Consider the following 24,365-nt stretch of genomic DNA (forward strand, 5'->3'; position numbering starts at 1 on the left):
TGGCTTGAAAATATTCATCCGCTTTTTTTTTTAGTTATTATTACGAGCGGATATTTTGCCTTCATTAAAATGAAGTTCATGAGCAGCCTGGATACCCTTCCGTTGCCATCCACGAAAGGGTGGATGAACACCAACTTAAAATGAGCCATTGCAGCGTACCTAATGGGATGTAGTCTTCTGGCGTCATCTGAGTTGAGCCATTTTTGATAAACTCATCCATTAAGGACGGTAGGTCTGGTGAGATGGACACTTACGACTACTAACATAGACCTGCCCACGTCAATAAGCTCCGCTCTCCTTGGGATTTACCAATCCCAACACATGGTCATGCAATTTTAAAATTAAAACTTCTGAAATTTCTTCTTCTTTTTTTAGTAGATTACTTCGTAGATAATTTACAGTCTCTTAGAGTGGAGAGATCGAGATGACACTTGATTGGAAGAATAAGCACAAGTTATAGATACGTGATTGACATAATTGGAACGGATCTGTTCTCTTTGGGGGAGCTGAGGGTGTTAATTTGGAAAAATTAGAAAAATTGAGGTATTTTTGACTTAAGACCGGGTGACTGGATCTTAATGAAATTTAAGATTTAGAAGGAACTCATGTCCTCAGAGCTCTTATTTCTAATTCCAACCAGATCTGTTGACATTGGGGGGAGCTGGAGGGGCAAACCAGAAATCTTGGAAAACGCTTAGAGTGGAGAGATCGAGATGAAACTTAGTGAGTAGAATAACCAAATGTCGTAGATACGTGATTGACGTAACCGGACTGGATCTGCTCTCTTTAGGGGAGTTAGGGGGTGGGTTTCAGTGCCGGGGTCGGGTTTCGTGGCGGGGCCGGGGTTTTGGGCATTAGGGGGTGGGGTTCCGGCCCTGTCACAAGTGCCATATGAGCTCTTAGCTCTTGTTTATTTTGTCTGTAAATCAAATAAAAATCACTAGTACGTACTGAGAATACACCTGAGTATCCAAGTCAGTGGCTAGCCATGTCAATTAATTATAAACAGTACCAACGAAATCTTATATACCGAAAGACCTAATGGATATTAATGAACAAACCATGCCATACAGAACTAGCTATTTATTAAAGATTTCTACTTTGTTTTAGCCAATATCGATAAGCATTCTTACCATTTCTTATAACAGATTTTATCTCGGTGTAATGACAACTGCATAAAGAATATTAATTGTAAAAAAAAAATCCTAAGCACAAACGCAATGTAAAACAAATAAAGTTATATTTGAAACAACTCTGTACATGAAAATAAACCAAAAAAATTATGGCACAGGTAATAGGAACTATTTAAGATCTTGTCGAACTAAACGCTTGAAAAGGTACACATCAAGATTTTTTTTTTTTTTTGAGGAAATATGGTTTTTCGTTATCTGGATGTTGAATTTGTTTTCTTTTATTTAGAATAAAGTTGTCTTTATCTTTCCTCTTATCTGGACATTAGAATTTCTTGTTCTATATCTTTTCTTCTTTATTTTCCTTTATCTGGAAATAGAAATGTCTCTATTTGTGGGGAATTGAACACGAAAAAACTATGCATGGCATAGCAATCAAATGTAAATGTAAGCCAGGATATATATTGACAATAATCAAGCTCTAAGTCTAAAAGTCGCATCTGACATTTTCTCGTTTATGGGATAGTTGCCAAAATCTGTTCTCAAAGAAAAGGGGGGAGGGGGCAATATAGACATGAAAAATCAATGGGTGACTGGAAAAACATTGGCCAATTGCTCCTCCCTTTTAGAACAGCTCAAGCTTAGTTCACACGCATCCTTAGCTAAACATCAATACCTAGATAAAATCATTTTCAACTGATCAAAAAAATTATTTCTTTTTTTTTATTGGCAGTAGCCTACTGATTGGTCAAAGATAATGTTGTCTAGCTAGGCACACATTTGACCGCTGCTTTAGCAAAGAGTCTCATAAAGTTAGCTCGAAGTTCCGAAAACGTCATATACGTCCTTTAGTCCTAAAAGTAGCTATTTTTTACAATAGCTTACACTTTTAGTTTCTAAGGCAAAAGCCAGATTTATGATTATCTTTGCTTGTTTTTAAAATCTAGATCCAGTTTTGCTTCCATAACATACTGTGAACTTGAATTGCTTTATTCAGAAAGTCATTTTGATAATGGATAATGGCTAGTTTGAAAGAATTTGGATCGTGCTTCAGAACTCGAACATGACCACTAAGTTAAAATTTTGAGAACAGTTTCTATCTTTTAATTTTATTGAAATACCCTCTGGTAGACTATTTAAGGTCTATTTAAGGTGGTAGACAAATCTTGGAATAACAAAAGCAAGGCTGTTAAATAAAAAGAGTATATTTCGACTCCAATTCAGATTGCAGTTCAAATCAAAATTAATAAGCGATTTTTTGATAAAGCCATGTATTAAGAGTTTTTAATAATTTTCTTCCCTTTACTTTTTTAGTGAATAATAATAACTTTTTATTTGCCGAATGTTCTTCACAATATGTGTTACCCATGGCCACATACACAAAAGGAAATGTTTCATCCCAAAGATTAGTCTAAAAGGTAAAAAATTGTAGCCTCAAAATTTAGTTTTTGACATACTTGGATCTGCCACCCCCTAAAGCATCACCGTAAAAACTCTGGTGTAAGATCTGTTCCCATATGCGATAGACTGTGTAGTGATAGTACTTAAACTTTTAGTTCAGCTGTTGCGCAACACTGACCAACATAGGTGCTTCTTTTTTATTTTTTTCTTAGGGAAATTCTTTTTTATTTTTATTTTTGAATTTATTGTTTACGATACATTTTATATTTAAACATTTGACATAAGTCTGAATCAACTTTGATTCTCTATATTTTGAAAATAAATTCACAGTTTTAATGTATTTAATTCACAATTTTCAATGGTAGTCAATATTCACTTGTGAAACAATCAGACTTGTGAGTATTTCGAAATAAATCCTAATTTTAAGGTTTTATTTCATTTTTTAGTGGTCTTTGCTCCCAACCATGCTTTGGACGGCACTGATACAAATAAATTTTTGTGGAAATAAATTCAATTGACGACTTTGTCCTTTTTTCAGAGGAAACAAAATTAAGGGGGATTTAATTAGTTTTACACAGAAAACAATATAAGATCAATCAATTATCTGTTAAAACCTTGATTTACGATTTTTTTCTTTTTCCTTTTTAAATGTTAGATAATGCAGGGGATAAGTCACGAAAAAACAATACAAAATAGAAATTAGTCTTAAGCTTTTCTTTACTTATGTCTACTCTATACAATAACTCTCTACTTCTGGTTCTACTTCTTTAACATCTGACAATACTTTTTAAGCAGCATAATTTCCAAAAGAACTGACTGAACAAGTAATAACCACTTTTTCAACTTCAATAAGGCCTCCAAACGACAGATCCATGCCTCTGCATATCCTGGATCTTCCCACCTCCATTCTCTGGTGTTGGCTTACACTGCAGACTCATAAGTTTTTCTTTTAACTGCATCGATAACTCTTCCGGATGCATGGTTACGGAAAGTTGCAGATTGTTAGATACGAATGGATTAAGGAAAGAATCACTTGCAACTGCGTTATCTCGTTTCATAGTCATACAGTTTTGTTGGTATTGAGGCATTTGTAGGTGGTTGAGGTTATGTATGGGCGAGGAGACAGATGGCAATGTTGGCAAAACTGAAAAAGAGGATAAAATTGAAATAATAATATTCTCGATGAGTGTGCAGAATTGTAACACTTGCAAATCAGGATTTAAAAAGGCAAGGAGATTGCTTTTAGATAAATTTAAGCATTATATGAATAGGTATTTAAAAGGTATGCGAAATGTTTTGCATATCTTTGCATTTTCTTTGAATGATTTTAAGTGCGAAAAATTAATTGAAAACTTGTACCAAAATTCTTATTCCCTCCTTTTCTCTCTCGTTTTTGCCTCAGTTTAGAGATTATTACTGTTAAATAGAATGTTTATTTTCTTTTAGATGTTTTTAGAACTAGAAAAGCTTTTTAATTGGATTCTGATATTTGTGTTTAAATAGCTGCGTATCTGAGTCTCAGTAATATGATCAAAATTCAACTTCGGCAAAGGTCCAACCCCTTTCTTTAGAGTATTTTAGCCATGTAAAAGGTTCAATTAGCCTAGTAGACAAAACCAATTTCATTTTTTATACAATCTTTATCTTCCAAGTAATGGTGGATCCTCCACAGCCTACCCATAAGAATACAATACCCTTTATTAATCAAATTGCAAGTTTTAATCAGCCAATATGCTTAAACAACTAAACTTATGTAATAAAACATATATCCTAATTTAAGAAACAACTATTCCAGAAACACTGAAAAATATTTAAAAAAATATATTTTTTATTGTACTTGATGTAGTGCCAGACTATAATTTTAATAATTAATTAACTCCAAAACTAAAAATTATCAGTTCAATCAAAAAATTAAAACAGTATTATGTTTGTCTATCTTGTCTTCCTCTAATCATAACAAATATGAGCTGATATTCAAAACAACAGTAGCACATAATAATATATAATAATAATAATAATAATAATAACTTATTTATAACCCACAAAGTACATTAAACTGTGGAGTAAACACACACAAAAAAAAGACAAAAAAAACAAGACAAAAAACATAACAACATAAAGAACATAGCAGCATAACAACATACAACATAAGTAAATTACCTCAATTCAAAAAATGGCCAAAGAGGGTCAAAAACACCAATCATTTGCCGAGTTTTAAGACATATATCTTTAGATAAATGTTTCAGTCGCGAGGGATCAACGATCTCAAATTTAGAAACGACTGTATGATTCCGATACCACCGAGGCAGACGCAGCAAATACTTGTAATACTTAAAATATCCTAAGCGTATTTTCTTTGTATCCTTCTTGCGAAGGAGGAAAGCAAAACCAGAAAGATAGAAAACAGCAGGGGCGCAAAAACTAGAATAAAGAGGGCATAGTCCTTTTCGGTTATACCGACCATGATTTGGTGAAATTTTCGCGTATCCAACCCGCATACTTTTCAGCACGCTGGACGTAATAGCGGAGCAAGTAGACGAAAGTGACGTGGAAAAAGAGAGACCAAACCATTTAATACTTGCTGAACATGGTATAGTTGAAGAACCCAAGCAAAGAGGTGATGCTGGTGAAGGACTCCCAAAACACAAAAACTCACATTTGGAGGCATTAACTGAAAGGCCTACTATGGATAGTGCGGCTGAAAGCCGGTAAAAGTTGGTAATTAGACTATGTTTTGTCCGGACAAAACAGAAGCAGAACATCATCAGCATGTGCAAAGTGACTAATGCCTAAATTATCATTGTAAAAAATTGACGGTTGAAGACGTTGGAGACACGAAGCTAAAACACATTTAAATATGCTCGAGGATAACACGGCACCTTGCCTAACGCCTTTTCTAACAGGAATATACTCCCCAACAGTGCCATTCCACTTCACCCTAACTGAAGAATTAGCATACCAATACTTAAGCACGGAAACAATAGAAAGGTTAACACCTGAGGCTGCTAGAGAAAACAAAGCATTTGAATGAATTACATTGTCAAAAGCACTAGATATGTCAACAGTCAAACAATACAGGGGACTTTTTTGAGCAACAGCTTGTTTCATTAGCCGACCTATAATATGGTGAGCTTGAACGCAGCCCATACCTTTTCTAAGACCAACCTGGAAGGGTGTAAAATTGCACTTGGAGTTTATGACCGGTAGCAGTACATATTCAAATAGCTTACTAACAAAACAAGACACAGTGATAGGACGGTAATTAGAGCAAGCACTGGGATCCTTACCCCTCTTAACTATGGGAAATATACAACCGGACAAAAAACTATCTGGCACAACGGACTGTGCCAAACACATCTGAAACAATAACTACAAATGCTTCAGCAGTTCGGGACAATCATAAGCAAAAAACTTGAAGCAAAGACCATCACTATCGAGAGACTCAGACTTATTCACTTGCTTAAGAGCTCGGAGTATAACACCAGATTCCACCGACACCGAATTGGGAGGATTGAGTTGACAAGCTTTGTAAAATGATTTGGAGATTAATATTAAATGAAAGCAAAATATTTTTATAATGAGAAACGAAGTCACATAGCCGAAGAGACGAATTAATTGGAGGTGAACACTTTACACTGTTTATAACACGATCCCAGGATTTCTTGTCACAAGGACCATCCCAGGCATTCAGTCTCACTTTACGCAGCGAATACTTGTACTCTCGCTGGGTCTTCTTTTTTATTTGATGGACTCTACCACAAGAAGGACCATCACAGGCTATCCACATACGGAGCCAGAACTTAGCTTTTTGCTTAGCCATCTTCACTTAGGATCAACTTTCCAAAAGGGATTGTGAGTACCCGTTCGCACGCACTCGGAGGGAACAGCTTTTTTAGCGGCAGACTTTAGACAGAACACTATTTGCTGATAATACGAGTTGATATCTACCCGAGTTGAAGTTGTAGATACAGATGTTTGCAATAAGTGGAAAGGCACTTTAATAGATGATAATAACTGGGACAATGTCAATACATAAAGTGGAATATTGGTATTTTCCCAATTTAACTTTGAGAACCACTTGGGAGAGTTACGTTGCACAGAGCTTGCCATGGAGCAAGATAGTTGGCACGTAATTGGTAAATGATCGTCGTCGATTTTAGAGTCGTCCACATGAACTATTGATGAAAGTAGAGTTGAATCTGATACAATTAAATGATCAAGGTTGGAAGTAAGTTCACCACGATAGTGAATATAAGTAAATAGAAGATCTTTATGACCAAGACGGAATCCTTCGGGTGGTGAATCGAGAAAGATTTCAGATCGGTCAGAATTAGATAATAAGTCAGTGTTCATGTCGCCTGCAAGAACCCACTTGGTATTTTGTTTTGAAAGGTCGCTAAGTAGTGTTTATAGGCGATTACATGCTTGTGAAAAGCTAGACAATGACTACACAATCTTTTTATTACAGGGGAAATAAATTTTTATAAATGCGGTATCACCACATTTTATCGCTAAGATGCTAGCGTCGCTTTGCAATAATATCGGCTGAGTCTTGTGTCTGAAATAGATGGCCAGACCTCCTGATGGTCTACCACGGGTTTTCTGGGTGGCTCTCAAGAAGTTATAATGGGTCCGAAAACGCTTTAGGCTATCAACATTCACTTTAGAGAGAAGGTGTTCCTGTAAAAACACAATATCATTTTCAAGCAGCTCACTAATCAGTAGATCCTTGTCCTTTGTACCATTAATATTAAGGGACACAAAGCTAAACGGAGTTTGAGCATTTATTTATTAGCGTTACTGAGAGCCGATCGGAGAACTTTGCATTTCAGACTAAAACTTACGTGTTCCATAGTGCAATTTGCAAATTTTGGGGAGGCTTGGCAAGGGTTTTCCTTGAAATTCACATGAGGGCCAAAACATCTGGAACACTTGGGATGTGCATTGGGATATGGAAACAAAAGGATTAACCTTACCGTCCATAAGATCTTTAAGCTTCAGCTTCATCAAACAGATTTAGAGAAAAGAATTTAGAGAAAAAGTAAATCCAGTTTCATTTGATAATTTTATGACAATGTGATTTATACAAGCGAAAAATACTTCACTTGGTATACGCACAATATAGCAAAACAAAACGGAAAGTTTCGACCAACGCTTCCTCTAAATGGTTCAAAAAAAAGCTTTAGTACCCCAGGACCATACATTTCCAATTAGGCATTGGCTTTGAAAGTCAGGTCAAGCTCTATTTAGTGTTCGAGGCTAAAATAATCCTAACTTTACCTGGAAGCTCCTACGGGATTATGGGGGCTATCAGTTTTGAATAAAGGGAAAGTTTTATGGTTGAGTGCAAGATTTGTAATTAAAATCATAAGTCATCTAGTATCGTCTATGTGAACATACGGATGAATTTATTGGGGGGGGGGGGGGGTATTAAAATTAACATTTGTATAGATAAGTGTCATTTTACTAGAAATTATATAAGTAAAGATAATATAATTATATTATCTTATAATATGATAATTATATAAGCACATATCTAACAGATGCGTGGACCACAAACAATAGCCAAAATCATCTAAATGCCTCAAAAAAATATTGAAACAAAATAATAATGAATCCAGACAACAAATAGCTTCACTAAAAATCTAATTACCAAATATTTGATTCTCTTTAGATCCAGTTTTTAGGCTATGAAGGTGTAATGTTTACTATTTTACCACTATATAAAAATGATTATCTTACCACTACGAAGGTTCCTCGTTCCAGCCGGATCACAGCTAAACTCTGACACTGTTTGTCGTGGGTTAGTGAGCTGGGCATTTAGATACGATAGTTGCTGGGAAGATCCGGGAAACCCTGCTGACCAGTTTAAACTATTGGTTGTAAGTCCTCTGAGATGATTAGTGTGAAGTCCTAAAACAATTTTAATTGTTTGAATTTTCCCTTGAACTAAAACAGCATTAATTCTATTTGCGCTTCTTTATGAAGGATGGTCTTGGGCTAAAACTCTACTTGAACTAAATTAATTTGATTAATTTAACTATAATTTGATTAACATTGAACTATGTTAAAGTAGCTTTCAACAAATCTCGAGCTCTGGACCAGTATTTTAGGTGGCCTTAAATCGAAGAAACCTTGAACCCGAGAACAGAAAATTATTACTTTATCGTAATACAACATATTTAGCATTTAATATCAAAGTTGATTATTTTCCTGGGTTTCACCTTGAAGTTGAGATACACATGCACAGCAAACGACACATCCAGAATTTTTCTTTGGGGGAGAAGGGAAGGGGGAATAAAACTTCGAAAACGCTTTGAAAAGTTTGTTTATATGCATTTTTTTCCTTTTTTAACGAGTAAGACAAAACATTTTGGGCCGGTTCAAACCCCATAACATCCCCTTGTGCATTGCACAGTGTTATCCAGTAGACAATATTAGCGGCGACAATTCACGAAATTTAGGAGGGAGGGGCAAAGTATATTTTTGTTTAATTTTCAAATTTCTTAATTTTGTATTTTAACTGTTTTTCTTCATTTTTCAATGAAAATACCAAGAACGAAATCATTTTTCAATTGAAATATCGAAAAAAGGAAATTTCAAAATCTGGTCAGAGGGGCAAAAAATAGAGGGGCAGAAATCCCTCCCCTCTGCCACGCCAATTGACACCCCTGGATGATGCTCGTTAAAGATAATGAAAAGATCCTCAATGGGGATACGAATTCTACCTTTTTTATTTGCCATCTGGTTGCTGTTTTATATTGAAATATCACTTTTTCATGTTTCAAATCGTGAATTAATATTAGAAAATCCTTAAATCTATTGTAAACTAAGAAGTGACTATATTTCTTTCATCGAAGGTATGTGAACAATTTTTTGGAAACAATTTCCTGCTTCAATTTCCAGAGTCGCAAGGAATTTCTTCATACACTTGATTATTAACGATTTTTTACATGGCTGTTTAACTTTTAACCAAATACTCTAAGTCATTAAGTATTAATCTTTTCTTTGTAAGTAATTCTTTTTTATGGAATTTTTTTATGCAATTTAACAGGCGATTTTTCTCATATAAATCAATAGAACATACGTTTCTGTACACAACAATTTCGTTTTCCTTACATTTGGCTGAAGAGGTAAGGAACAAAGCAAACAGTTCGTTATAACAAACTGCGAGTAAGGAGCGACCCAAGCTAATAGCAACCGAAACTCTAGTTGTAATGTCATAGGTACTTTAAAATGACACATGGCCACTACTCCTTTCTTCCTTTAATGATCTTAAATTGAACGGTGATTCACTCAAGATGCAGGTTTTGATTCTTTAAAAAAAACCTACGAGACCCTCCAAATCAGGATTTCCTTGGATGTAACGTCATAGGGTTTGCTTGTTACATAATAGGGTTTTGATTGTTTAAAAACCTTCAGAAGCCGTTCCAATCAGAATTTCATTGGTTGTTATGATTATAAGCCTGAAAGGGCCAGGAAAAACCCTTCGGGGTCCACTAGTGAGGGACCTTTCAAGACGCTAGACTCTAACAACTAATTCCCATGGGCCCCCTAGTATCCAATCCATCGAGGACCCTAGCCTCCAATTTCATCAAACTCCTAACCCTACACCTTTTGCACTAGCATTTGATTCCATCAGAGGGCCCTAGCATCCAATTTCATCGGGGACCCTAACCTAACAACCGGGAGCCCTAGCAACCAATTCCAATGGGGCCCTAACATCCAATTTCACTGGGCCCCTATCCTAACAACCGGGGGACATAGCCTCCAATTTTATTGGGGGCCATAGCATCTAATTTCACCGGACCCCTAACCAACCCATCGAGGGTCCTAGCATCCCATTACATCGGGGGCTCTAACGAGCATTTCCAGAAGGGTCCCTTAGCAATTAATTCCAATGGGACTCTTAGTATCAAATTTCACTGGAGGCCCTAGCATCCAATTCTACGGGGGGTCCTAGCATCCAATTTCACCAGACCCCTAACCTAACATAACCACCGGGGCCCCCCTTGTATCAAATTCAATCATGGCCCTAACATTCAATTTCACCAGGCCCCTAACCTACCCACCGGGGGCCTAGCATCCAATTTCAGTGGGGGACCTAGCATCCAATTCAATCAGGGGTAGGCTTGCTATTAGAGATAAATTTAATCTTAATCAAGAGCTATTTCTGAAATCTTTTAATGAAAACTCCGTGTTTCTTTGAGCCAAGACTATGCATATTCGCGCCACCGTGACGATATGTGGCTGGACCAACCCCTACCAACCTATTCTAGAGAGGGAGAGGCTTTCTACTATAAATAAATTTAAACCATAATAAGAGTTATTCCTGAGAGCTCTTAATGGAAATATCTCGTTTCTTTGAATGTCTCGTTTCTTTGACCGGGTGTTAGATTTCACCCCCCCCCCTCTCCCAAAAAATTATTTTAATACCTCCCACATTAACTTAAAGCTGTTAGAACATGTTAGTCCAAGTAATTCACACCACCATGGCAATATGTGGCTGGCCCGTGGCACCAGTGTGATAAATATTATCATTCCTAAGACATTTTTCAAATATTTTCATGTTCAAAATCATGCATTAAATCCATTGGATCATGTTTTTCGCAAGCCAACCCTCTATATTACACCATGTCAGTTCAAGCCACCACGCCACACTATTACTTACCCTCTGGCAGCTTCTGGCTCCCTACTCATTCCTAGGACATGATCAAGATATTTTCTTGTTAAAAATATGATTTAAACCCAACGGTTCTTGTTTTTGTAAGCCAACCGTCCGTGACATACCACCTCAATTCACACAACTATGCCACACTATGACTGGTCCTCTGGCTCCCTCTAGCACCCCAGATGATTCCTAAGACATTTTCCAGATATTTTCGTGTTAAAAATCATGCACTAAATCCATTTGTTTATATTATCGCAACACTCCGTCCCCCCAAGGTGATACACAATGTTAATTCACACCACCGTGTCACACTGTTACTGCCCCTCTGGCCCCTTCGTCATTCCAAAGGCATTTTTTCACGGTTCGTGTTTTTGCAAGCCAAACTCAACGTGATACACCATCTTAATTCACACCACACACTATGACTGGCCCTCTGGCACTTTCTACCACCCCCTTATTATTCCTAAGACATTTTCCAGATATTTTATTGTTAAAACTCACGCAATAAATCGATTGATTCACGTTTTGGCAACCCAGCCCTCCGTTATACACTCTGTTAATTCACATCACCGTGTCACGCTATTACTGGCCCTCTGGAGCCCTCCGGCCCCCTTCATCATTCCAAAGGCATTTTTTCAGACAATTTTATGATCATAATGTTATTTAAATCCAATGGTTCGTGTTTTTGCCAGACAACCTCAATGTGATAGACGGTGGGACGTGTTAAAAGAATTTTCCGGCGGGGGGGGGGACTGAAATCTAACACCCGGCCAAAGAAACCTTTTTATTATAAGCTCTCATAAGTATCTCTTAATATTGCTTAAATTTATCTCTAATAACACCCGCTCTGGAAATACTTTTTAGGGTGGGCTAGCCACATGTTGTCACGCTGGTGTGAATATGGATAGGTTCAGCTAAAAAAACCGTAGTATTTTTGTTAAAACCTCTCAGAAATACCTCTGAATATGGATTTATTTATCTCTATTAACAAGGCCTTCCCTCCCCAGAATTGGTTGCTAGGGGTTGGGCTAGCCACGCATTGTTACTGTGGTGTGAATATGCATAGTCTTTGCTGAAAGAAACACGGCATTTTCATTAAGACCTCTCGGGATTAGTCTCAATATGGATTGAATTTACCTCTAATAAACCCCCCCCATCGGGAATTACTTGCTAGGGTGGGCTAGCCACATATTGTCACGGTGGTGTTAATATGCATAGCCTTGGCTCAAAGAAACGTAGCATTTCCATTAAAATGTCTCAGAAATATCTTTTAATATGGATTAAATTTATCTCTAATAACAAGCTTCCCCTCTAGAATTGGCTATTAGGGGTTGGGCCAGACACATATCATAACCGTGGCATGAATATGCTTAGTCTTGGCTCCAAGAAACGCCGCATTTTCATTAAGACCTCTCAGAAATAGGTCGTAATGTGGATTTAACTTACCTCTAGTAACAACCCATCCCGTATGGAGTTGCTTGCTAGTGTTGGCCAGCCACATATTGGAACAGTGGCGTGAATATGCATAGTGATGGCTCAGAGAAGGTGGCGTTTTCATTAAAAGCTCTCGGGAAGACTTCTTAATAGAGCTTTAATTTACCTCTAATACCATCCACAACCCCCTGAAATTCCTTGCTAGGGTCCCCACCTTTCTTTCATTCATGGTTCCTTTCGCTCATATTTTATCCTTGTAAGCTTTTTTCGCGTTTTGTTTTTTCCGTTGTTGAGTTTTAACTGCATTTTTGGTGATTTCACGATTCTACAAAGTTTTTGATTAATGAAATTTGTATCTACAAAAGCCTTCATTCTTTAGATTCCTTGTTTTAGGATATAACTTTAATACGTAATCACTTGCGGAATAAAATATAAAATGTCAATGCAAGGTAACATCTGCTATGTAACGCAATCTGTGTGGCTTACGTAACAGCACTAATGTAAAGTAACGTGCAGGTATATCTAATATAGCAAAAATCAATAGCTTTTCTGGATAGTTACATGGCTCGGTGATGATGGTTAGGAAAGATGCGAATCAATTAATTGTTCTAGTATGCGCAAAAAGGGGATTCTCCTTATGTGCAATAGGCTATTTCGTAGAATCTATTTCCCAAATCAAAATATTAGAAAGAGTTTTATAACCCAACTGGTTAGTGCTCCATTCTATTGAGGGGGAATCCCTTTTGATTCCTGATGTGAACATGAAATCCTTAGTTAATAAATGTCCCAGGAGAAAAAAAGAACATCATGGAAGAAGATGGAATCTCTTGAATAATTACGTAACATCCCACGTGTAATTTGTCATTACGTAACACCAACGTTTACACTGCCATTACTTCATTCCCAGTAAATCTACCAAGTCACGTAAGATTACTTAACCCCCAATAAATCAATCAAATCACGCAAGATTGAGTCACACCCCACGTGTGCGCTGCCATTATGTAACACCCACGTTTGTGCCCCCAAGTTACAACCGAGTTTTTCTTGCTTGACTAATGGAGTCTAGCGAGTCCTGTTATGTAACTAACCCAAAACCTATTACGTAACAAGCAAAGTAAATACTTCCTATTATGTAACAGACACCTGCACCTCCAAGAAAAACGTCTTTAAAAAATTCTCCGCTTGAATAGTGGACTCTAACATGTCCTATTACGTAACAGTCAAAGCCCTATTAGGTAACAACCCAAAGTAAACAAACTCTATTGCATAACAACCAAAGTAAACCCTCCCTATTACGTGACATGCGCCTGCTTCTCTTAGAAAACATTCCCTATGATGTAACATGCAAAGTAACCGTTCCCCATGGCGTAACATGCACCTGCGTCTCTTGGAAAACATTTCCCATGACGTAACATGCACCTGGTTGCTGTAGTCTGAATGACGGGATAGGGATGTCTTTAAAAACATGGGCAGGGTTGTCTTTAAAAGCAGAGATAGGGATGCCTTTAAAGCAGGGGTAGGGATGCCTTTAAAGCAGGGGTAGGGATATCTTTAAAAGCAGGAATAGGGATATCATTAAGGTTTTTGAGGCATCACAACTAACACTACGAGGATTTTGATAGCAACAAATAAGTCGAAGCAAGTTATCCCCAGGAACGAGATAAGAATGTCATATCTTGAGTTTTCTTTTCATATTTTCTTTGGCTGACTTTTTATTGACATTATAATCTTTGTATTTTCGCTTGTACATTTTTAGCTGGATTTTACTATTTTTAGATTCAATGTTATCTCTTTTTTATTTTTTTTACATTGTTCGATGTTGAACACTTTCAGTCATGGCATAGCGTTCAGTCTGTTTTTATGCCCTAGCAGAATGGTGGTGCACAAATAAATATCTCGATTTTAATTTTGCTGACTGATATTTACAGCGGGGTATGTAGTACTTCTTTTCTTTGTTATAATGAGCCTCACACAGCCAAATATTACCGCGTTACTACAGTTTAGGAAAGACTTGAAGAAAATTGAAACTTATTGTTATGTGCAAAAGAGTGAAGCTTTGAATAGATTGGGGTGGACGAGGAACTTGGGCAGCTGTATTGGCCTTGGGTAGGTTGGTGCTGCAGTTAGCAATTACAATTACTATTAGAAGAAAAGACTTTTGCCTACGGCAAAAAACTTAAATCATTATGATAGCTCGATAGCTTGTGACCCTAAATACTTCTTAAATATAAGCAAATAGTCAAAGAGTGCTAACAGATTTGACCGTTGGGATGGCAGGGTATGGCGTCCTATTAAATGTTAAACGTTTAATACACCGAATTATTAATCAAAGCATGGCAGTTGAACCAGGGTTGCCAACTTGCACACTCTCATGTTTTGCACTCTTTTTTACCTTATTTGCACTCTTTTCCTCAAAGGACGGAATCACTCTTTTTGCCAATTTTTACCTAAAATGTATCTGTTTTGAACATTTTTACGAAATGGTAATAGAAAAATTTATAGCGAATGAAAAACTTAAAATTAAATTAATTGAGTGCAAAAGATAAAACTGCTAGCTGGTATGATCTCTGTTATCTCTGCCCGTGCCTTGCCCTAGTCCTCCAGTCGTCTTTCCAGCATTTCCAACCATTTGAGGAGAAGAGATCAAAATCAAATTAACAAATGTAAATCCAACAGGCATGCAATTTCAAATATTTTTGACTGAAAGAAAAACATAGAAAACATTTAGCTATAAAAAGAACGATTCTTAGAAAAGGTTCATTTAAATAGGGAGCCCTTCTGAATTCAATTTAAATACATTTGAAAAAATGTGGTTTTTTTGCATTGGGTCTTTTTTGGCAAAGATCACTCTTTTGGGCCCTGATTTACATTCTTTTAAGACGTCGGCAGTTGGCGTCCTGGCTTTAACATCATGAACTAGCTTCAGTACTGCCACTCCTTGGGATTTCACCAATATCTTGGATGCCATATTTAGATCCCCCTCATTCTCCACTTAGCTACCCGTTACCTCTTAACACCAAAAAAACATTTGACTAAAAATATCACATCGGCCATTGTCGATGAGAGCTAATGGATCTCTACGTAGATAGGGGAAGCGTGCTTGAAGCCTAAAAGCGCATTCTTACTTAATTCTTAATTAAATTTCTTAACCTTCCCTAGCCCAAAATATAAATATAGAATTAGACCGGGAGAGGGAGAGTAAAAATTCATCTCAAGTCCCCTATGCTTTCAGGGAATATTGCTAAGACTATGTTTATCATATTGGTTATGGAGGGCTATAGCCCCCACCTTCAATTGCAAATATTATTCCAAGAATTGAAACATGAGCCTGGTTTTCCCTGCCAATGGAATTTAAACTAATATACATAAATCAAATTTTGATTTTATTTAATTTTTGTTCGTTTTTGATACAATGTTCTGGGTTTCCCTAAATAATAAGAGAACTACCCCGCCTCAAATACGACCTCTTCAACTCAAATTCGTTTTTTACTAGCCGTGCATTATTTTGTCTTCATTGATGTGTGTGACTGTGGTTTTTTAAACAATTTTCAAACAGTTCGTGGTAACGAAATTGTAGTAAGGAGCAACCCGGCTCAATAGTAAACGAAACTCTAAAAAAGGTAATTTTGACGCTAAAATATTCATAAAAAGAATTGGATTTTCATGCTGATTTTAAATATATAAGTTTCATCAAAGTTAATCTTTGTCATCAAAAGTTACGAGCCTGAGAAAATTTGCCTTATTTTGGAAAATAGTGAGAAAACCCCTCTAAAAGTAATAGAATCTTAAGGAAAATCACACCATCGCATTCGGCGTATTAGAGAACCCAGTAGCAAAAATTTCAAGCTCCTATCTACAAAAATGTGGAATTTGATATTTTTTGCCAGAAGACAAATCACCGGTGCGTGTTTATTTGTTTTTTTGTTGTTTTTTTTTCCCAAGGGGTCATCGTATCGACCAAGTGGTCCTAGAATGTTGCAAGAGGGCTCATTCTAACGGAAATGGAAATTTCTAGTGCTCTTTTTAAGTGACCAAAAAATTGGAGGGCACCTAGGCCCCCTCCCACGCTCATTTTTTCTCCAAAGTCAACGGATCAAAATTTTGAGATAGCCATTTTGTTCCGCATAGTCAAAAACCATAATAACTATGTCTTTGGGAATCACTTACTCCCCCACAGTCCCTGGGGGAGGGGCTGCAAGTTACAAACTTTGACCAGTGTTTACATATAATAATGGTTATTGGGAAGTGTACAGACGTTTTCAGGGGGATTTTTTTGGTTTTGGGGGTAGGGTTGAGGGGAGGGGGCTATGTGGGAGGATCTCTCCTTGGAGAAATATGTCATGGGGGAACAGAAATTCAATGAAAAGGGCGCAGGATTTTCTAAAATTACTATAAAAAAAACAATGAAAAAATAAACATGGAAAAGTTTTTTCAATTGAAAGTAAGGAGTAGCATTGAAACTTAAAACGAACAGAGATTATTACGCAAATGAGGGGTTCTAAAAATACTTTAGCATAAAGAGCAAGGTGTTTAGGAGGAGATAAATACCTCGCTCTTTATGCTATAGTATTTTTAGCAATTTCAACTATTTATTCTACGGCGGTCATTCTTAAAGAATTGGGACAAAAATTATGATTTAGTGTAAAGAGCGAGGTATTAACGAAGGTACAAACCCCCTCATATACATAATAAACATTTAAGAATATAATTGTTACGTAAGTTAATTCTTAAGTTACGTGTATTTTTTACTAATAAAAACATTCATTAAAATTAAAATTTATAGTTGCCTTTTTATGTAACCGAAAAATTGCAGGGCAACTAGGCCTCCTTCCCCACCCCTTATTTCTCAAAATCGTCTGATCAAAACTAAGAGAAAGCCATTTAGCCAAAAGAGGAATTAATATGCAAATTTCATTTTAATAATTTATGTGTGGAGAGCCAAAATCAAACATGCATTAATTCAAAAACGTTCAGAAATTACATAAAAAAAATAATTTTAAACTGAAAGTAAGGAGCGACATTAAAACTTAAAACGAACAGAAATTACTCCGTATATGAAATGGGTTGTCCCCTCCGCAATCCTTCGCTCTTTACGCTAAAATATGACTCTTTGCCACAATTCTGCTTTTTAAAACAATTAAAAGCTTTAGCGTAAAGAGTGAAGAATTGCGGAAGGGACAACCCATTTCATATACGAAGTAATTTCTGTTCGTTTTAAGTTTTAATGTCGCTCCTTACTTTCAGTTAAAAAAACTTTTTTTTTATGTAATTACGCATAGAGGCCACATCGTTCCTCACTTTAATCTTGAATACATCACCCACAAGAAAAACTCTTCATTTTTTTTTCTTTTTTTTACCAGGAATCTAGTAAAGAGTGAACCACGTTGTCAATAATGACCGTATACGATTTTCTTATAAAAAATTGTTTAATCACTTGCACAAGAACTTATAAAAATTCCTGTGCTTTCTTGTAATTGTAAATTGTGCTATCTTATTTTAGTGCTATTACTTATATTTAAGCCTCACTTTAAAGTTAAAAAATGTGTCATTTTTGTATTATCACTTCTACCCAAGCCGTAGAAGGAACAATAGTACAATAACACATGGAATATGGCGAAATTTCAGGAAATTGAAAAGACAGGCGTCTTCTGTTATTTTGTCAGAAAATATATGTGTTATATCATCTTGTATTCAAAGATGTATTTTCGAAAATTATCATTTCAATATTTTGTATTACATATTTTATATTTACTTTAATACTGTTATCTTTCCTCAGTTACTAAATTCACTAGATATAGCAATTTCATGTACTTGTGTATTATTTGGAACACACTCAATAAGTGAAGTCAGGTTCTTTTGTGAAACAAGCTACGATGCAGGTACATTTTATGAGAAAATCCGGTTTTATAGCCACAAAGACAAAATTCAATTTAGTTTGCTACGCATAGTGATAGAAGATAGTGTCTGAACATGGATTTTGAAATGAAGATTTGGGATTTGCCAAAGACTGAAAAAGAGGCAATTATATTTTTCCAGGATAAGGGGTTGTTGCCCACAACAAAACAGTGCGTCAATGGACACAACATGACTTTATGCTCTTACGAGAAGCAACATTTTTGGAAGTGTAACAATAGACCATGTTTGAAAAAATTCAATTTGCGTGTAAATACGTGGTTTGCTTACAGTGGAATACCATTTATTACTGCAATTCGTTTCATTAGCTTTATCAAAAGTTTGGGCTATATATTTGCACATTAAAGGGTGAAGAGCATTATATCAAATACCTAACTTAACCTAACCACTTCTATATATAAAATATTCAATTAAAATATACCTGCATCGAAGTTTGTTTCACGAAAAAACCTTACTTCACTTATCGAGTGTGTCCTGAGTAATACACAAGTGCCCAATTTCATTTCAAACTTCCCCCAAGTACCTCCCTATGATTTTTCAGTGCCCCCCTTGTTGCGACTGAAAAAACAAAGCAAAAAAAGGAGGTGCATCACTGCATCCTCTATGAAAAAGTAGTTTCCTTGTTTTCCAAGATGGGGGACTACGATTCTCCAGCATGGGGTCATCAGCTATGGTGATTCAATTGGTGCAGTTTCATTTGGATCCAACACTATATTTTTGGGATTTCATTCTGTTTTTTGAAATTCCCACACATTTGTTTAGTAACAAAGTTTTATCATCAAGGTTAATCGAAATAGTAGTTACTATTCCTAATGGTGATTCTTAGTCACTCGGCAGTTTTTTTTAAACAATTTTTTTAATTTTCGGTTTCTATGGGCAAGGGTTCGTTCTTTACTAGGTTAATCCTTGGGGGTAATTTTCTGCATACAGACCAATGGTCTTTGTAGTGCAAGTACCAATCTCCTGGATCTCTACCTTTGGCCGGGAGTGCTATGCATGGTTGAGGGGAAATCCTCTGACGCTTCCCGTGTCCTCTCCCGCCAGAGATCTCCATGTCTCTATTTGGAGGTTTGTCGACTCTGACTGAGCTCCCAGAGTCACACCGTTGACCCCCATCCCAAACCAAACCTTCAGCGACACTAGGACTCGAGCACCTACTCCTAAGAATCTAGGATTGCAAGACCAAGGTTCCAACGAACAATGCTTCCAGATATTCTAATGCTAAAATATGCCAAAAGTAAACATGGAGCCTGGTTATATTTACGGAACAAAGTAGGAGAGAGGGGGTAAATGTGAGGGTGCCGTTCTAAAACAACTAGGGATACAATGGATATTGGATATAGTAGACTTTTATTTAAAATCAGTTCCACTTATATGCTTGAACACAGTAGCCCTAATCTTAGTTAGTGTACTTGACTGGGGGAATAGATGAGTTGAAACTTTTTTAAGTTCCAGCTCATATTGAAATTCAAATGATCAAGTTTTACGTTGCAATGGTTCACTTGTTTCGTTTCCTAGTATGAGGTCATCGCAAACATTTCTCAACGAATTAAGCCGTTTTCACTTCACGAATCTTTAAAATGCTGTCTTGCTTCCTTATAACCTGCATGTAATGCCTTTTTGCAAGATAGTCACTAATAGGAAAATCCATTTTATATTTCTTCGTTCCGCCCAATACTTGCTCTACATTCTTCTGTGGGAACGCAACTCATAAATATACCATAGCACACCCAAAACTCGCAGTTTCAAAACTTAGCAATATAAAAAGAAAATAGCAGGTCACCCATGGTTTAATGCTTTTATTTAAAAAATAGGATCTTTTTTTTTTGTCTCGTATTAGGCTACACTTTCATGCTACTGCCCTTGTTTTGTTACTGGAAATGCTCGTTTTTTTTGTTTTTTGTTTTTTTATCCATTCTCAGTCCTTTTTGTAGACGGGCCTCCAAATTAATTAAGTAAAACAGGAGGTCCCATACACCGACGGTGGTATCTATCAAATGTCTAGATTCAAGTCCTAACTTCAGACAAGTCCGAACAGCTTCCATAGTATCATAGCCAATAGAGTTTCTTTTCATCTCTTATCGGAAGCTTCATGCCCTAATTCTATGTTGAAGTTAAAGCTCAATATACTATTGAAGTTTTACAGGTTTGTTACTCTTTTTTTAGCACGATAGCTCAATATAGTACAGAGATTATCTCAGCGAGCGTTTAGTTCGTCGCCGCAGTGTCTGTTCACCTTAGAGTGTCAGCAATCAAAGGCAAGTTAAAAAAGTATCAATGCCAATTTTGCATGTCTTTCTCTTCCAATTCATCTATAATAGCGCCTAAAACTCGGTGAGACGCAAACAGCCGATTCACAGAAAGTTTAGGATATAATTTTGGGAAATAACAACTAATGTTTTTCACCGTCTTGGGCAGAGACGCATTGGCGGTAGATATTCCGACAAAAAGATACAGGAAATACAAACACTGACTGATTTTTGGGTCAATTAGAACCTAATGGAAGGGCTTAATACATGTGACGGAAACGATTGGTGGACTTATATTATTTTTTAGTAAGGATCAAGGCAACAAAAAGGGTCACCTACTCACAGGGTTGCCACCCCTAGTGATTTGTCACTATTTCTAGTGATTTTTTTTGCTGCCTTAAAAAATCACTGGTACTCCTGTATTATTCAGAACACACTCGGGAAGTGACGTTAAGTTTCATCCCAATAAAATAAATCAAAATATGATGAAAATATAATATAAATCAGTGTATATAAGTTTATATATATAAATTGGTTTTGTATAAACACATCAGTTTATATAATAATAAGGTTTGGGGTATATATTTGCATATTTGGGGGGTGTAGGGATAAAGTAACCTGACCTAGCCTAAATTAATCTAACCACGCCTTACCCTCCATCCATCCTAATGTGCAAATATTTAGCCCAAATTATACGATTCCAACGCATTCTGTCACCCGTTATTTGTCTTTGTGGTTGTGAAACCGATATTCATAGGTCGTACATTCAGCAAACTTCTCGAGTGTATTCTGAATAAGACAGGAGTACCAAATCACTAAATCAAATTAATCATTAGGCTATTGAAGAAGATCCCTGAATCAACCAAGAAATCAATAAAATTTAGTGATTTCATTAGATGGCAACCCTGCCTACTCAGTGATGAGATTTTGACCATTAAGTTTTTGAAGTTACACGACAAATTCAAGGACCTTCAAATATAGTTTAATTTCTTGTGAAATCAATGTACTGAAAGTTATTTCCAGATCTTTCACTACAATAAAAGTCAAGACTTTAATTTCATTAACATGAAATGAATCCACATTTGTTACTATTCTCAAACTGCTAATGAACCAGCCCATCGGAAAACCCAATACTGGTCATGTTTCCAAACAACAAAATCTAACGCTACTCCCTCCTGAACCCAATCCAAAATGTATTAATGGTCACTGATGGACATTTGACTCACAATTTCTTGGTATGACGCGTAAATGTATATACGTATTTTGTCCCTTGAGATGAGCTGTCCTCTTCTAACAGGATTAAATAAATAAAAAAACAGTTTTTGTAACTGAAAGTAAGGAGCGAAATTAAAACTTAAAACGAACAGAAATCTTCCCCCGCCACTCAACTTCTCCCCCACCAAACCAAAAAAATCCTCCTGAAAACGTCTGTACACTTCCCAATAACCAATACTATATGTAACCACTAGTCAAAGTTTGTAACTTGCAGCCCCTCCAGCGGGGACTGTGGGGGAATAAGTCGTCCCCAAAGACATAGTTATTAGGTTTTTCGAGTATGGTGAATAAAATGGCTATCTCAGAATTTTGATCCGGTGACTTTGAGGAAAACATGAGTGTGGGAGGGGGCGTCGGTGCCCTCCAATTTTTCGGGTCACTTTAAAATGGCAATATAACTTTTAATTTCCGTTAGAATCAGCCCTTTTGCAACATTTTAGGACCACTGAGTCGATACAATCACCCTTGGGGAAAAAAAAACAAATAAACACGCATCCGTGATCTGTCTTCCGGCAAAAAATGCGAAACTCCATATTTGTGTAGATAGGAGCTTGAAACTTCTACTGTAGGGTTCTCTGATACACTCAATCTGATGGTGTGATTTTTGTTAAGATCGTATGACTTTTAGGGGGTGTAGAAGCCTATTTTCTAAAATAAGGTAAATTTTCTCAGGCTCGTAACTTTTGATGGGTAAGACTAAGCTTGATGAAACTTATATATTTAAAATCCGCATTAAAATGTGATTCTTGATGTAACTAGTGGTATTAAAATTCCGTCTAACAGAGTTCGGTTACTATTGAGCCGGGTCGCTCCTTACTACTGTTCGTTACCACGAACTGTTTGATACAAAAAATGCTTCATCTGATTTTAACTATCGGACTAACCTATCTAGAAAAAATCATCTGAATTATCAGTATTGTTTTTCTCTGATCTCAAGTATTATTCTTTCCCTCTTATTTGCTAATAACCATGTCAAGTTGCTCTTAGCGACCTCCTGCCATAAATTAACCCAAAAAAGTCATTTGAGCTGGAGCGACCAGATCTTTTTACAGTTCTCCTCTGACTTTCGACCCCAAGTGCGTTTCCGTCTATGTCTGTATGCCATTAAAGACAATAAAATTGTGCATTACGCGCTTTTCGATAAAGTGACAGGTATATGGCACAGGTGTCAGCTTTCTCGTCATCCGTGTCCTAGCATCAAGCTGTTTCAACAAAGGACGTAGAGATAAAGCCTTATCTTGGGGGTTCTCGTCAGAATTTAAACAGCCATTGATTAATTAGGCAATAACACCAACCGTTTCATTATAGATGTATTATTTCTTGATAACCTTGGCCCCACTAGAATTGAATTCGTGTAACTAGGCAGACAGAATACAATCTAAAGGGGGGGGGGGGGGGGGTTCTGGCCAGTTTCGCAAAAAAGAAAATTATGGGAAAATATGAAAAAAAGCCGAAAAACCCATAAAAACCTAGCTGTTCAAAATATTACGGGTATATTCTAGTATATCCAACACATGTACTCGAACTTCTCACTACTCCCATTTATCCCTTCAGCTCCTCCCCATCAGCGAGGGCTCCAACTTCATGTACCCACCATATAATGTCCATTTACAGACAAATAAAAAGTTGTGTCAATTCACTAAAATTTGAGGGAGGGGGTAAACTGTATTTTTCAAAATTTAGGACTTTACATTGTCAGATGTTGAAACAACGGACTACTACTAATAATAACAATAACTCACGATAGCACCCAGCTGATTGAGACCAACACAGCTACGCACGCTCCTTCTCCATCCCAATCTATTAAAAGCCTCCATCTTTGCACCCTCCCAGGAAGTTCCCCATTCCTTCAAATCTTTCTTTATGACATCCTCCCACCCAAAACGCGGACGACCTGCTTAACGTTTAGCCCTAGACGGTTCACCGAAAAGGACAATCTTTGGAAATATATCATCCTTCATCCGCAGAACTTGCCCTAACCATCTCAACCTTTCTCTCATTATAGCCTTGGAGCCAAGTGTGGATTGAACCACACTTTTCATACAGCCTACTGTTTGAAATGCGGATAGCCAGCCGAATGCCCAGAACAATCCATAGGCAATTTCTCTGGGAAAAAAAATCTAGCAAATCTTCATCTGCTTTCTGGAGCGCCCATGTTTCAAAGCCATACTTGGCAACTATAATCACTATAGCTTCCAATATTCTAATCTTGGTTTGAACACTTATCTTCCAAATCTTTTCTAACCGTGAACAAAAACCTGAGCCTTGGCTATTATTCTACTTCTAACATCT

The 24,365-nt window shown here is 36.7% G+C and overlaps 1 protein-coding gene across 1 annotated transcript in view; it reads right to left on the reverse strand.

The window, feature by feature from the left end:
• Positions 1-1,076: 1,076 nt before the first annotated feature.
• LOC136026435 (runt-related transcription factor 1-like) overlaps positions 1,077-24,365 on the reverse strand; it is a 39,898-nt gene continuing 16,609 nt past the window's right edge. Inside the window, exons 4-5 of the mRNA XM_065703022.1 lie at positions 8,274-8,444; positions 1,077-3,675 (exon numbers count right to left, since the gene is read on the reverse strand). Coding sequence (XP_065559094.1) covers positions 3,377-3,675; positions 8,274-8,444 — 470 coding nt within the window. The 3' untranslated portion in view covers positions 1,077-3,376. The remainder of the gene's footprint in view (positions 3,676-8,273; positions 8,445-24,365) is intronic.

This window comes from Artemia franciscana, chromosome 4 (assembly GCF_032884065.1).
Source record: "Artemia franciscana chromosome 4, ASM3288406v1, whole genome shotgun sequence".
NCBI lineage: Eukaryota > Metazoa > Arthropoda > Branchiopoda > Anostraca > Artemiidae > Artemia > Artemia franciscana.